Source organism: Acomys minous, assembly GCF_964271855.1.
Source record: "Acomys minous genome assembly, chromosome: 19".
NCBI lineage: Eukaryota > Metazoa > Chordata > Mammalia > Rodentia > Muridae > Acomys > Acomys minous.
The window spans coordinates 65,761,205-65,776,565 of record NC_140499.1 but is presented as its reverse complement, the minus strand read 5'-3'; the positions used below and the strand labels follow the sequence as shown (position 1 = coordinate 65,776,565).

At 53.9% G+C, this 15,361-nt stretch overlaps 1 protein-coding gene across 1 annotated transcript; it reads right to left on the bottom strand.

Moving 5' to 3' along the window:
- Positions 1-179: 179 nt before the first annotated feature.
- Positions 180-14,660, bottom strand: MINDY1 (MINDY lysine 48 deubiquitinase 1). The gene is made up of 10 exons (XM_084769288.1): positions 14,523-14,660; positions 8,022-8,778; positions 6,030-6,087; positions 5,533-5,597; positions 4,980-5,138; positions 4,574-4,676; positions 2,681-2,823; positions 1,401-1,592; positions 926-1,081; positions 180-717 (listed from the first exon to the last, which is right to left on the bottom strand). Exons 2-10 carry the CDS (start codon positions 8,472-8,474, stop codon positions 637-639), a joined length of 1,410 nt encoding a protein of 469 aa, XP_084625414.1. The 5' UTR covers positions 8,475-8,778; positions 14,523-14,660; the 3' UTR covers positions 180-636.
- Between the last annotated feature and the right edge of the window lie 701 nt (positions 14,661-15,361).

Below are 15,361 nucleotides of genomic sequence, written 5' to 3'. Positions count from 1 at the left end.
TTGGAAATAAGACTTGCCACAGGGCACCTACCAAAACCCCGAGAAGAGGCACCTTTGGGTTCCCCCTGCTGGCTCTGTGAGAAATGACAGGCAACCTGTCACCTCCCTGCTGCCTCCCGTTCACATTCCTCAACAGGGTCAAATATGTAACCCCACCGCTCCAGGGTAGGAAAACAACATTATCTCAGGAAAGAAGTTTTATTTCTAAACTCCTAGGAAGGCATTAAAAATAACTGATGGAAACTCAAGTCAAACCCCGAAACACACAAAAGACAGGCCTGTGGTAACCCGTGAGCCGCCAGGCAGGCAGGGAGCCTCACAGAGGGGCACCTCGCCAAGCAGCCTGCGGCTGTATATTCAGGTGGCTATACCAGGAAAAGTTGTTGGGAACCAGAGACCTTTGTCCCCCCCGCAGCCCCCCATAGCCACGAGGCCCTTGCTGAGAGGAAGAGAAGCCAGCAACACAGAAGGGCAAGAGTGGGACCAAGTCTGACCTTGGCACCTGCTGTCTGCTCGGATCCCCAACAGTGCACATAGGTTACCCTGTTTGCCTCAGGGCTTGAGGTAGGGGGTCCTGCCAGCAAATTAGTCACAGCCTCTGAAGAAGCTGGCAGATGCAGGCTGCACGGGGCAGCCTTAGAGCAGAACGCAGTCTGACTCCGGCTTCGACCTTTGCCGCCTCTCTCCAGCTGGGCGTCCAGATGCGGTGCCTCTCCCCTGTGTGAGGTTTAGCAATTAGTTATCCAGTACTCTTGGCAGAGGTCACAGACATGGGGGTCGGGGTCAACAGACAGACCGCAGAAGGTTAAGAGGGAAAACTTCAGAGGCCTGTACAGAAAGCATACGCTTCAAGCAAGGTCAGCTCCCTTGTCTATCAAGGGGGGGGCGCAGGCTCACCTGGGGGGAACCATGGCGGGGGGCTCACCTGGGGGGAAGGGGCCCTTGTTTGCACAGCTTGAACTGCTTGCTGTTGTTGGTACTCTTCGTGTTGAAGTTGCTGAGCCAGTTCCAGGTCACTAAGGCCCAGCATGCCTTGCGGCGACTGCTGCTGCTGCTGCAGCGACAAGGCAATAAGATAGTCCTAGAGAGAGAGAACAAGTCACACGATGGACACAGGCCAGAAGGAGAGAGATTCAGGCTAAACTCTGAAACCATGTCTCCTTCAAATTCTCCAGCCCCACCTTTCCATCAAAAAAACAAAGAGAACCAACCAACAAAACAAAAAACAAATAAACACAGTTAAGCATATTATCTGTGGTGCCAGGAAATATACGCCAAGCCAGGACATGGCTTAAGGGTAACACGAAGAGGTGTGGGTGTTGTCCAGCCAATAAAGTGCATGAAGTCCACTTATAGGCCACAGCTAATGCATTCTGCAGCACTTGTAAGGCCTCACACACCTGGTCCACCTGCAGCTGCTTCTCTGGAGAGCCACTGCCACCTTCTGCCCCTTGGCTTTTGCCTAGGGAGTGACTTAGGTGGAAGTCAGAGTCGCAGAAGCAGCTGTCGCCATCTACGTTATGCAGGCTCTCCCACACCACCTGCTCCTCCTGTAGAAAGCCCTGGTCAGTGACCAGGAGGTACAAGTGACTCTGCAAAAGAGAAAGACAGCCAGGGCTGGGATTTAGCTCAGTGTCAAGGCAATTGCCTGACAAGGACAAGTTCCTTCGATTTAATCCCTGATGTGCCCTGCCTCCTTACACAGCCCTCCACAAGCTGAAGAAATCAAAACAAACAAATACACACACAGGTGGGACAGATGACACAGAGGCAGCTTACAGCCAAGGTGCAGTTTAGAGACTTTTTGAATCTGTCCATGTGCTAACTGGAGTTTAGCACTCCGAGCACCCACTATTTCATAAGTGTGTGGCCCCGGGAGCAGGACAGGTGGGTGGGCACAGGTGGGTGAGCTGTGGCTACGGAACCCTAGAGTGTCACACCAAACTCAGCTTCCCGACCTCTTTCCTCCGCTTCTCTGTGTCTGTGGATGTCCACAGACAAAAACCCTTTGAGAACCAGAAAAATGGGGTGTTGACGCATGACTATAATCCTAGCCTCAGTTCAAGGCAAGGCCAGGTGTGGCAGTGCTCACCTTTAATCCCAGCACTCGGACTTCCAGGCCAGCTAGGGCTGCCTGATGAGCCCTGGATGGGGGTGGGTGGAGTGAGTGTGAGTGTGTGTGCGTGTGTGAGTGTGTGTGTGGTGTGTGTGTGAGTGTGTGTATGTGTGAGTGTGTGTGTGCGTGCGCGTGCACACCTCAGAAGCAGAGATCTCTTCCTCTTCCACTCTGTTCCTAAAGAGCTTCAGCTCCCACTGTGCCTTTCCGGGGGAGGACTCTACTCCCTGTCCGGTGCTAGCAGGCTTATCCCGTTTCCAGGCAGAGGCAGTGAGAAGGATGGGCCACTATCTTCTCTTGCCTATGTTCCTGCATCTATAAAACCTTTTTTTGTCAACCTGAGTCCCAGGGTGAAGATGGCATGAGACAGGACAGGATGTGACTGGTTTGCACTGGTCATGCACCATAAGTTAGAAACAAACACTTGCTGTGGTAAGCCACAGGGACCTTAGTGGTTATTTGTCACCGTGGCTCGGCCCACTTTATCTTGCCTGACACACTGAACCTACAGGAGGAGCCATAGGGAAATGACACTGCTCCTGCTCCCTCCCAAAGCCCCATCACCTTGTGCTTAGTCATGGTGCTAAAGTGGTTGTTTCGAAAAAAGACACTAAGTTCATCTTCCTTAGCCGTCGCTGTGAGCTCACACAGGCCATGGTAGGTCAGCTGCGCTGCAGTGGTCTCCAGGAACTGCTCGGCGATCAAGCCTGCCAGGAGGCAGAGAATGGGAGAAAATCCAACGCCGTGAGAGAGGAAGAACACAACCAAAGGGGCTGGAGCCCACGGCTCGGGCACACAGAGACCCTGAGCCCACGGCTCGGGCATACAGAGACCCTGAGCCCATGGCTCGGGCACACAGAGACCCTGAGCCCACGGCTCGGGCATACAGAGACCCTGAGCCCACGGCTCGGGCATACAGAGACCCTGAGCCCATGGCTCGGGCACACAGAGACCCTGAGCCCATGGCTCGGGCATACAGAGACCCTGAGCCCATGGCTCGGGCATACAGAGTCCCTGAGCCGTGTGGCATACAGAGACCCTGAGCCCACACGGCTCAGGCATACAGAGACCCTGAGCCCACACGGCTTGGGCATACAGAGACCCTGAGCCCACACGGCTCGGGCATACAGAGACCCTGAGCCCATGGCTTGGGCATACAGAGACCCTGAGCCCATGGCTCGGGCACACAGAGACCCTGAGCCCATGGCTCGGGCATACAGAGACCCTGAGCCCACACGGCTCGGGCATACAGAGACCCTGAACTCACACGGCTCGGGCATACAGAGACCCTGAGCCCATGGCTCGGGCACACAGAGACCCTGAGCCCATGGCTTGGGCATACAGAGACCCTGAGCCCATGGCTCGGGCATACAGAGACCCTGAGCCCACACGGCTCGGGCACACAGAGACCCTGAGCCCACGGCTCAGACATACAGAGACCCTGAGCCCACGGCTCGGGCATACAGAGACCCTGAGCCCACACGGCTCGGGCACACAGAGACCCTGAGCCCACGGCTCGGGCATACAGAGACCCTGAACTCACACGGCTCAGGCATACAGAGACCCTGAGCCCACATGGCTCGGGCATACAGAGACCCTGAGCCCGCAGGGCTGGAGCATACAGAGACCCTAGGCTCAATCCTAGGCCTGGTGGCCCAGGCCTGGGGAGGTGGAGGCAGGTTGATTTGTGCTTCACATAGCCGTTCCAGGCTAGCCAGGGCTAAAGAGACCCTCAGAACAAACACTAAGGCCACATGAGCCAGAGCATAGCCCAAAGCAAACAAAACAAAGTCCAAGATAAGGAAGTTTGTCCAAAAAAGCCCCAAAGTGCTCTCCTGGGTCCCACTTTGGGGAACCTCTTTTTTACACTGGGGTAGTTCAGTGTTAAGCTGTGTGCTCAGCATGCACAGGACCCCAGATCTGAGTCCCAGCAGCACACACACATAATCCACACAGAACCTGGAGCCAGGCTTGGTTAATGCATGCCTCATCCTGGTACTTTGGGGGCTGGAGGCAGGAGGACCAGAGGTTCAAAGTCACCCTTAGCTACAAAGCAGGCCCGAGCTAACAGTTCCGGCTGCACCCTTCCTTAAAGCCTGGCTGGATTTACTCATTCAACCAACACAGTTAGGAGTGGGAGTGTAAGCTGAGCTCTCGGGAGGCTGTGACAGGAGAGGTCAGGAGAATGAGGCTAGCCTAGGCTGTGTAGTGATGTCAAGGCCAGCCTGAACTACATGAGACCCTGTATTATGAAGAAGAAGGAGGAGGAGGAGGAGGAGGAGGAGGAGGAGGAGGAGGAGGAGGAGGAGGAGGAAGAAGAAGAAGAAGAAGAAGAAGAAGAAGAAGAAGAAGAAGAAAACAAAACAAAACAAAACTTCCTCTCTCTCTGCATTGCACAAAACAACAATACCCTGCCCTCCGAGTGAGAGATACAAGGACGTGCGGTGTCACCGTTACCTTCCGTCACCAGGTTGGGGTCACTTGAGTGTTTACAGGTGATGATCTTCTCTACCAGTTGGTTGTAACTCAGTTTCCCAACAGCGCTCACGGCCTCAGGGCTCTGGGGAGTGCAATGGGGTGGGGCAAAAATAAACTGTTTTGTTTTTAAAGGAAGGAAACCAACCAAACCCACTGGACTGCGATTCTGTGATCAAAGATTCCTGAACTTTTGATGTCCAAAGACCTGATCTTATTTGTGTGTGGGTTCCTTGTACTGGGATGCGACTCCACCCAACAGTATTAAAATGGAAGGAGCTCTGCCTCCGCCCGTCAGTCAGCCTCCAAATCCTACCCTTCCCCCAACCAACCCAACCCAGCCCTTCATGCCAGCTTGGCCCAGACTCACTGGGGCCCCTGTCCTCACCTGTGGGTCAACAAGCCAGCCATGGTAGAGAGGTATGCCCAGCAAGTCAAAGACGCTGCATTCGGGCGTGTACTCAAAGTCCGAGACGCCCGTGAAGCGCACATTGACATCCAGACCAGTGGCCAGTTTAGGGAGGACGGTCATTGCATCGTCCACATTCTGACAGGAGAGAAGACAAGACGGCTGGTCCAGCCACCCCGACCTCCCACTCCCAGCACCCAGGAACCTTTGGCCTTACTTCAAGCCATCTGTTTCACTCTTCTCTTACCTCAATCCCTCTTCCCCCCACCCCCAAGCCAAGGTCTCACTATACAGCCTGGCTGTCCTGAAACTCACTCTGTAGACTAGGGTGGCCTTGAACTCCGCAGAGATCTACTTGCCTCTCTACCTCATTATGCTGGGCTGCCTTAGTCCCTCTTTATCTTATACAAAAAAGTGAACAATTTTTCCCCTAAGACAGGGAGATACATCTCCCACTGAGAGGTTCAGGAGTTACCCACAAAGGCTTCTCAATAGGCCTGCAGGCCCTGTGTCCACTGCCCTCTCGCCTCACCTGCTGAAAATTAAGTTGAAGGTCCTCAGACTTCTCATGGGGCTTGATGGACAGGAGGCAGTTTCCTGTAAGACAGGAAACTCATCAGCCTACCCTACCCGTGCCCGTTGTCCCCAAGGCTTGGCTTCTGCCTCTTCTGGAGAACTCGGGTGATGTCACAGGACCATAGGGTTTCAAACTCTAATTCAGGATTTTAATTTCTCAGACAAAAAACCAGGCTTATAGAGCTAAAAAGACCCACCCAGTTGTAATGGCAAGGCCTACAGACAGAGGCCAGGTCTGCAGTTCCGTGGGACAGCGCTCGCCCACTGTTTGCTCCCCAGCACCGGGGATCTGGGGTAGTGAGTACAGGCAGAACTGGTGCGGTAAGCCAAATATACTGACCCCTTCATCTTTGCTTTTTACTCTCCAGCTTTACACAAAAGACATGGCTTCCTTCTCACCCTCCAATGCCACATCAGAGTGCCAGCGAGGGTCCCCTGCAGTAAGTCACTCACCGAGAAGGGTCATGAGCTCATCTGATGTGATCATCTCCTTCTGAGGGGGCAGCTTCACCTGAAGGGAGAACGGTGGTCCTAGGTGAGCTTTCACTACTAGCAGTGAAGGAGGAGGACAGAGTGTGTGTGTGTGTGTGTGTGTGTGTGTGTGTATGTGGTGTGGTGTGTGCATGTGTGTGGTGTGCATGGTGTGTGTGTGTGTGTGGTGTGTGTGTGTATGTGTGTGGTGTGTGTGTGTGTGTGTGGTGTGTGTGGTGTGTGTGTGTGTATGTGGTGTGGTGTGTGCATGTGTGTGGTGTGCATGGTGTGTGTGTGTGTGTGTGTGTGTGTGTGTGTATGTGTGTGTGTGTGTGGTGTGTATGTGGTGTGGTGTGTGCATGTGTGTGGTGTGCATGGTGTGTGTGTGTGTGTGTGTGGTGTGTGCATGTGTGTGGTGTGGTGTGTGTGTTGCAATCTTGGCATGGTGGTTAATCATGTAATTCCAGTATCAGGCAGCAGTAGAAGGAGGAGTGAGGCCACCAGTCTCAAATCCTCAGAGCCGGGTGGTGGTGGCGGCGCATGTGGATTGCCGTGAGTTTGAGGCCAGTCTGGTCTACAAAGCGAGTCCAGGACAGCCAAGGCTACACAGAGAAACCCTGTCTCGAAAAACAAACAAACAAACAAACAAACAAACAAACAATAACCTAAGGCTTGCATGATAAGGAGCCAGCCGGAAGGCAGGCCCTGATGTATTAACAAACCAGCTCCAAGGCAGCAGTCACCTCTCAGTGAATCAGCTCTAAACTGTGAGCTGCAACAGCACAAAACTAATGCCCACTGCCAGGTGTGGTGGCGCACACCTTTAATCCCAGCAGAGGCAGGGGCAGGCCAGCGTGGTCTACAAAGTGAACTCAGAACAGTCAGGGCTATTACGTAGAGAAACTCTGTCTCAAAAAGACCAAAACCAACCAATCGAATAAATAATACTGAAGCAATAAAACAACTGGAGATTTGGAAGTGGCCCTAGGATCACACCGCCACACTCCCGGGGCCCTAGGACCACACCGCCACACTCCCGGGGCCCTAGGACCACACCGCCACACTCCCGGGGCCCTAGGACCACACCGCCACACTCCCGGGGCCCTAGGACCACACCGCCACACTCCCGGGGCCCTAGGATCACACCGCCACACTCCCGGGGCCCTAGGACCACACCGCCACACTCCCGGGGCCCTAGGATCACACCGCCACACTCCCGGGGTCCTAGGATCACACCGCCACACTCCCGGGGTCCTAGGACCACACCGCCACACTCCCGGGGCCCTAGGATCACACCGCCACACTCCCGGGGCCCTAGGACCACACCGCCACACTCCCGGGGCCCTAGGACCACACCGCCACACTCCCGGGGCCCTAGGACCACACCGCCACACTCCCGGGGCCCTAGGACCACACCGCCACACTCCCGGGGCCCTAGGATCACACCGCCACACTCCCGGGGCCCTAGGATCACACCGCCACACTCCCGGGGCCCTAGGATCACACCGCCACACTCCTGGGGCCGGCATCTCAAGGCTCTGTGTTTATACACACCCACAAGGGAACTTAGAGACTGGCCTGTGTGACTGCTCATGGGCCCTCAAGTTTCCAGCAGTGGCCATGCCCACTTCACACTTGCCCAGCTGTCAGCCAGTGCTCTCAAGGATCCTCTGGGACCTCTGACAGTGCCACCCCCCGGGCTTGCCATAGAACGTCATGTTGGACTTGGGTTGAGTTTGGGAAAAAAAAAGCTCCCAAAGCATTCTTACTGGAGAGGCTTTCCCCAAATCGCTGTCTGCCCAACTAACCGTTCCGCACGTGGTGAGGTGTCTGTGTGTGTGAGACTGCAGCAGGCTTTCTATAGCGAGGGGTGCTGTGTGGATACAGCAAGCATATCTAAAAGGCAGGCCTGTGGGCAACTAAACTGCTCAGCGTCCTGCCCCCCTACTGGCCATGCGCGCTCTCTGCACTCACCTTCCATTGAAGAAAGAGGGTGTTCATGATGGCCAGGAGGGGACAGGGGCCATTGCTGCTCTGGGTGATGATGGGGGTCCGTTCTCCCTTCCAAGGGATCCACTTGACACAGTAGAAATCTAGTTCTGGCCGTTGGGCCCTGGGGGACTGGGGACGCTCCTGTGGCTTGGGACACGCCTCTATTCTCTCCACCTCAGATGCCGCCCCACAGGCCGGCCCAGGAGGACTTGAGCCGGCTTCAGGAGGAGGACACTCAAGATTTTCGCCGTCCTGGGCTGGTGGCACAGCTTGGTCCCCTGGCTCCTGCTCTCCAGCTTCTCCCTCAGGCTCTGCACTGTCCGAGTCCTGGGGGTGCTGCTGTGCCGCGGACAGGGCCTCCAGTGATCCAGAGTCAACGGTCTGCGCACTACTGGCCTTACTAGGAGCTGAGTGCTCGGCCAGAGGTTGTTCCATAGTGGGATAGAGTCAGCTGAGTGGGCGAAGCTCGTTCTTGACCTCAGGGCCTTTGCCTAGGGTGAGTCTATCGTGCAGAAGAAAGACTCGGCCAATAAGGTCATCGAGTTACAAAGCAGAGGGAACAAGAAAAGTCTGGAAGTGAACGGAAGGCCACCCTCTGGTCCCAGATTCAGCTTCTCTCTGCCGGTATAAGCAGGATTCAGCTCGTCCCAACTCTAGCTGGCTGTGACCAGACAGGACTAACGGGACTTGCTATTCCAGGTTTGGAAGGGATGGAAGTCACTGGGTGGAACTCTCTTCCCTGAAACAGAAAGTGATTAAGAATGAGGGAAAAAGCCAGGCGTGGTGGCGCACACCTTTAATCCCAGCACTAGGGAGGCAGAGGCAGGTGGATCACTGTGAGTTCGAGGCCAGCCTGGTCTACAAAGTGAGTCCAGGATGGCCAAGGCTACACAGAGAAACCCTGTCTTGAAAAACCAAAAAAAAAAAAAAAAAAGGGAAAAGCCGGGCGTGGTGGTGCACGCCTTTAATCCCAGCACTCAGGAGGCAGAGGTAGGAGGATCCCTGTGAGTTCGAGGCTTGCCTGGTCTACAAAGTGAGTCCAGGACAGCTAGGGATACACAGAGAAACCCTGTATTGAAACCTCCCCCCCAAAAAAAAGAAAGAAAAGAAAATACAGAAAGGGACGGTTAAGAGCAATGCCACAACAGAAGGAAGAGAGCCAGAGAGGCGTGTTAGGACCATCCTGAGGTGTAGTACTCCCAAGCACCTGTGAAACCCTAGTTTGGCCCTTAAGTTCTCAAACCAACCAACCAATCAATAAACAAAACCAAGGGGCTGGAGAGATGGCTCAGAGGTTAAGAGCACTGGCTGCTCTTCCAAAGGTCCTGAGTTCAATTCCCAGTATCCACATGGTGGCTCACAACCATCTATAATGAGATCTGGTGCCCTCTTCTGGTGTGCAGGCACATACAGGCAGAACGCTGTATACATTAATAAATAAATCTTAAAAAAAAAAAAAAAAAAAAAAAAAAAAAAAATAAACAAAACCAAACAATCTTTTATGCTACTAGCACGGCAATGTTCAGGCTGCCCTGTTAAAGGCATCCTGTCAGTTGCAAACACCACATGCACCACTGAACCTTGTCCCTTCCCAGAACATTCTGAGCACAGAGGCCGCTGATGCCCTTGGTTCACCCAGAGACCAGAGAGCGGTCATCACGGGGTTTGATAGATGAAAGACGAAGAAAAAAAAACAAAGGTAACACCACGATCCTAAATTTTGTGCCAAGCTCATAAAGAAGAAGAAATCTGGGGCTAGAGAGATGGCTCAGAGGTTAAGGGCACTGTCTGCTCTTCCAGAGGTCCTGAGTTCAACTCCAGCAACCACATGGTGGCTCACAGCCAACTATAATGAGATCTGGTGCCCTCTTCTGGCCTGTGCGTGTACATGCAGACAGAACACAGTATACATAATACATTTTTTAAAAAAAGAAAAAGAAGAAATCTGTTCCTCAAAGGACTCTATAGTTATTTATTTACTTATTTTCAAGATAAAGTCTTACTAGGTAGCCTTGACTATCCTCCGCAGACCAGGCTAGCCCCAAACTCAGATCCACCTGCTTGTCTCCTGAAGCCCGGAATTAGAAGTGCATGCCACCATGTCAGGCCGTGACCTAGCATCCTAGGCAACGCTCCAACCTCAAGCCACCGCTGTGCTGGAATTAGAGGCCTGAGCCGTTCTCAGACGATGTGTCTAACCTTACGCAACCCCAAGCCAATTGTAGCAGCAGGCTAGGGAGGGACTTCCGGCCATGAGATCTGAGTCAGTGATAAGCAACTTTGTAACCTGGGCGTCCCTGGAAGGATTGGGAGCCGTCTAAAGCGGTGGCTTTCAGCCTTCCTAATGCTGCCACCCAGAAAAAAATTTTCATTGCTACGTCACAACCGTGATCCTCCTACCGTGAGGAACAGAAATCTGTGTTTTGCTATTGTCTTAGGTGACCCCTGTGAAAAGGTCGTTCAACACCCCCGCCCCAAAGGGGTCGAGGGGTGCAGGTTGGGAACCAGTGTCCTCAAGAGACACATCATGTCCTTCCTTTCATGGCCAACGGATCCCGAGCGATTGAAATTTCCCACAGGAACCTCAAACTCCGGAGGAGGAAAAACACTGGCCCCTTGAAGCCAGCCAGAGAGGAACTTGGATCCAGGAAAAGATTTCCCTGAGTTCTAACAACTTGTCTGACAACCCTGCAGGACGAGGCCCAAACAACGATGGGTCAGAAGTGGGCAGGGCCACACCTTGACCTGCCAGCGGGGCTGGGCTGTGCCCTAAATTTAGGACTCTGAAGATGGACTGGGGGGGGGGTGTGTGTCTGCATCACCAAATCTCTGTTGATAGTCTTTTTTTTTTTTCCTTTTGTTGCTAGTCTTAATGCGGCCACATTGACTCACTCTCTGCCCCTCCCCCTTTTATCATTTTATTACAGTTATTTAGTGTCTGTGTGTGTACACAGTTGGAGGCCAGAAGGAAACTTGAACCTGGGGATCAAACTCAGGTCAACAGGCAGCAAGAGCCTTCATCAACTCCACGATCTCACCGGCCACTACTTTTGTTGTTTTGTTTTCCAAGATGGGGTTTCTCTCTGTAGCCCTGGCTGTCCTGGACTCGCTGTGTCGGCCAGACTGGCCTGGAACTCACAGAGATGGATCCCCCTGCCTCGGGGAGTAACGGCGTGTGCCATCACCAACAGGCGCTACTTTTTAATATTAATTCAGCTCTTTGACTTGGCTTATTGAAGACAAGAGGCCCAGCTCAGCTTGTTAAGGCTGCCCCGGCTCTGATGCTACGATCAGTAATTACCTTAGTTAGGGGGGCACAAGAAGCCCTGGCCGCAAGCCCTCCCACAGGCAGCCCTCGCCAGCTGGAGCCGACACAGCAACTCTTCACTCCCTATCGGCGTGTTCTCTTGCTCAATGTTCATAAGGAATAGGAAACCGATGATTATTGATTTACATTACGATGCCCAAGGGCCGCAGAGACGGCTCCATGGTTAAAGGCACATACTACTCTTCCGGAAGACCAAGGCTCAAATCCCGGCACCCACAGAGGGGATTACAAGGGTCTGGACCGCCAGTTCCAGAGATGCTCCCATGGGCACCAAGGACATGCGGTATGTGTACAGAGAGGCACACAGTCTCTCTCTCTCTCTCTCTCTCTCTCTCTCTCTCTCTCTCTCTCTCTCTCTCTCACACACACACACACACACACACACACACACACACACACACACGTTATATAATATATATCCCTCCCCTAGGCATAGTGTGAATAGTGGCAAAGACCTTTAGTTTCAGTTACTAAAGGGGCTTAGGCAGGAGGATTTTTATGAGACCCTATCTCAAAATAACATTTAAAAAAGGGGGGGGGAGGGCGGCTGAAGAGTCAGTGGTTAAGGGCACGGGCTGCTCTTCCAGAGGACGCAGGTTCAAGTCCCAGCACCCACCCGGCAGCTCACAACTGCCTGGAACTCCAGTTCTCAGGGGATCTGACAACTTCACTCCAACACGCATAAAATTAAAAAGAGCTGGTGGTAGCCAGGCGGTGGTGGCGCACGCCTTTAATCCCAGCACTCGGGAGGCAGAGGCAGGCGGATCGCTGTGAGTTCGAGGCCAGCCTGGTCTACAGAGTGAGTCCAGGACAGGCAAGGCTACACAGAGAAACCTTGTCTCAAAAAAACAAAAAAAAAAAAAAGAAAACAAAAAAGAGCTGGTGGCATCGCTCAGCGGCGGGCCCTTGCCTGGCATGTGCAAGCCCAAGCCTCTCCTCCGCTGGCACACACACTCTTTACGGCTCCTGCATAGCTCCTTTTGGATGTGAACACTGGACCGGTTTAACTTGCTGTGGATCCCGGTGAGATAGAGACAGGACTGCAGCTGGTAACAAAAGCCTACACCTGCCTCAGGAATGGCTCCCTTCAGTCTCCAAAGTCCTAAGGATACAGCCTGGCCAGAGGGCGTGTGCTTAAATCAATTAGGAATCTTTTTTTTTTTTTTTTTTTTGGTCTTTTGAGACAAGGTCTCTCTGTGTAGCCTTGGCTGTCCTGGACTCGCTCTGTAGACCAGGCTGGCCTCGAACTCACAGCGATCCGCCTGCCTCTGCCTCCCGAGTGCTGGGATTAAAGGCGTGTGCCACCACCGCCTGGCTCAATTAGGAATCTTGTCTTTTCTTTCTTTTAAAAAACCTTTGAACTGTGTCATTGGGCACACCTTTCATTCCAGCACTAGGAGGCCAAGACAGGTGGATCTCTGGTTGTCCAAGCTTGCCTCAAGCTTTTGGTAATCCTGCCTCAGTGACGGGATTTTTTTTTTACGACATGCCTAACCTCAACTCTTTCCCCCTTCAAGACAGAGCCCTGTCTGTCCTGGACTCACTTTGTAAACCAGAGATCCACCTGCCTCTGCCTCTGCCTCCCTGAGTGCCAGGATTAGTTACAGGCATGCGCCACCACGCCCGGTTTAGCTGCAGGTAATATATTTTGGTTTTTCGAGACAGGGTTTCTCTGTGTAGCCTTGGCTGTCCTGGACTCACTTTGTAGACCAGGCTGGCCTCGAACTCACAGCGATCCGCCTGCCTCTGCCTCCCGAATGCTGGGATTAAAGGCGTGCGCCACCACGCCCGGCTTTTTTTTTTTTAAACATTTATTTATTGTATATGATATGCTTTATCTGTAGAAGAGGGTATCAAATAACATTATAGGTGGTTGTGAGCCACCATGTGGTTGCAGGGAATTGAACTCAGGACCTCTGGAAGAGCAGGCGGTGCTCTTAACCACTGAGCCATTTCTCCAGCCCAGGTAATTTATATTTTGTTTTTTGTTTCTGTTTTTCAAGACAGGGTTTCTCTGTGTAGCCTCCCTGGAATCACTCTGTAGATCAAGTGGGCCTTTAACTCACAGTGATCCTCTTGTCTCTGTCTCCCAAGTGCCGGGATTAAAGGTGTGTACCACCACACCCAGCTATATTTTGTTTGTTTAGAATCAGAGTAGCTACCCTATGAGCATATACAGGAGGAGGAGGTCCCCCTCAGTCACAGTCATAGGGGAGGGGAGTAAGGGGAAAATGGGAGGGAGGGAGGAATGGGAGGATGCAAGGGATGGGATAACAATTGGGATGTAATATGAATAAATTAATAAAATATATTTTAAAAAAGAATCAGAATAGCAAAAATTACTTGCAGGCCCTCCACTCTCCCCCCCTTCCCCTCTCCACATCTCTTGCCCTCCTATGGTACTTAGGGCGGACCTTGAAACAGAAGCCACGCCTGGGAAAATTGAAAAAGCCTAAAGACAAGCATTGCTCATTTCCTGCCCAAGGCTAGAAAATGATCAATAATTAAGTGGGGGTTGGGAAAAACTAGCCAGCCAAAGAAAGGAGCTACAAGAAGCCACTGGAGGGAGTGGGCAGGGCGTGAGGTGCAAGAGGGCTGCACCTTGCAAGGCTCACAGAGCAGCAAGGCCTGAGGGGAGGGGTATGAGGGAGAGTGCTCCAACAAACCTGGCCTCAGCCTTGCCCCTCCTGTTCTTTCTTGAGTCCAAAACCTACACTTCCCCTCTACTTGGAATTACTTACGGGCACAGGTGAGGGAGTCAGAACACTCCGGGTGCCTTCCTAGTCAGCAGCAGATACTTTTTAGCAGTGGAAGAAGCGCATTAAATATGTAGCCTGAAGAAGACATCGCCCACCCTCAGGACCCTTCTCTCCTCAAGTCCTTTACTGCTTCTTACTCAGTCTTCTCAAGTGCAAATCTTCCTGCCAGCAGTGCTTCTTCGAGACTCCTCTAGAATAAGGGCGAGCACTGCATTTCTGGCTCTCACGGAGAGGGAGAGGGTTTGTTGACAATGGGAAACGACGGGATCGCAACGCTTTCAAGGCTCCCTGTGCCTGGGACGCCAGGTGTGTCAACTCCTCCCCACCCCACCCCCTTCCCCCAAGAGAGAGGAGAGGAGAGCTGGAAGAAGATAGTTGGAAAACAAAGTTTTTTACCTTGGAGAGGTGGAGGCGGTCCCGGCACCGGGAGGGAGAGGACTCAGTTCCGGCGGTTCGGCGCGGGAGGAGGGGACATCGTGGAGGGGCGCCGCCTGCGCCAGCTGCCTCCCAGCTGTCAGCCCCGGTGCTGGGCGCGGGTGTACTGGCGCGGCGGCGTCCTGCCTGGGTCCTGGCCACTCCGGGACTCACGCCCCGCACCGTGGGTGGGCGCCGGAGGAGGAGGAGGGTGGAGGGCGCAGCACCGGCGAGGGCGCAGGGCCGGCGAGGGCGAGCGCTGGTGAGGGGGCGCAGCACCGGCGAGGGCGCAGGGCCGGCGAGGGGCGCAGCACCGGCGAGGGCGCAGGGCCCGCGAGGGCGAGCGCTGGTGAGGGGGCGCAGGGCCGGCGAGGGGCGCAGCACCGGCGAGGGCGCAGGGCAGGCGAGGGGCGAGCGCCGACGGTCCCTCCGGTCTCCCAGCGTCTCCGGCGGCGGCGTGCGCTCCAGGCCCAGCCTACAAACTGCCTTCCAAAGGAAGTTTGTGGTTTTTCTTTTTCTTCTTTTTCCCCTCGGTCGGGACAAAGACAAATTAGCTAAGGGCCAGGTCCCTGGAGGAGGAGGAGAAGGAGGAGGAGCCTGCTCGGCGGCGGAGGGTTTCCACCCGGGGCTGTCTGAGCCGGTCAGCAAGCCGGGTGAGAGGCGGAAAGGAGGAGAGGAGAAACAACAGACCCTTTCTCTTCCCCTCCGCCTGCCGCGGAGAGGCACGGGGCGCGTGTGCCTCTCTGGTGAGAGCCGGGAAAAGCAAGCGGCCGTGGCGTTGCCGGGAGGAGCAGGGCGGGACAGCTGCTCAGACCTCGCTG

Bases quoted from the DNA above. Each gene is read 5' to 3' on its own strand.
- MINDY1 (XM_084769288.1), bottom strand. From the start codon at position 8,474: ATGGAACAACCTCTGGCCGAGCACTCAGCTCCTAGTAAGGCCAGTAGT. The intron at 5,139-5,532 runs GTGAGGCGAGAG...CTCTCCTGTCAG, and splicing joins TTCAACTTAATTTTCAGCAG to AATGTGGACGATGCAATGAC. The intron at 1,593-2,680 runs GTGATGGGGCTT...TCTCTTTTGCAG, and splicing joins GCACCATGACTAAGCACAAG to AGTCACTTGTACCTCCTGGT.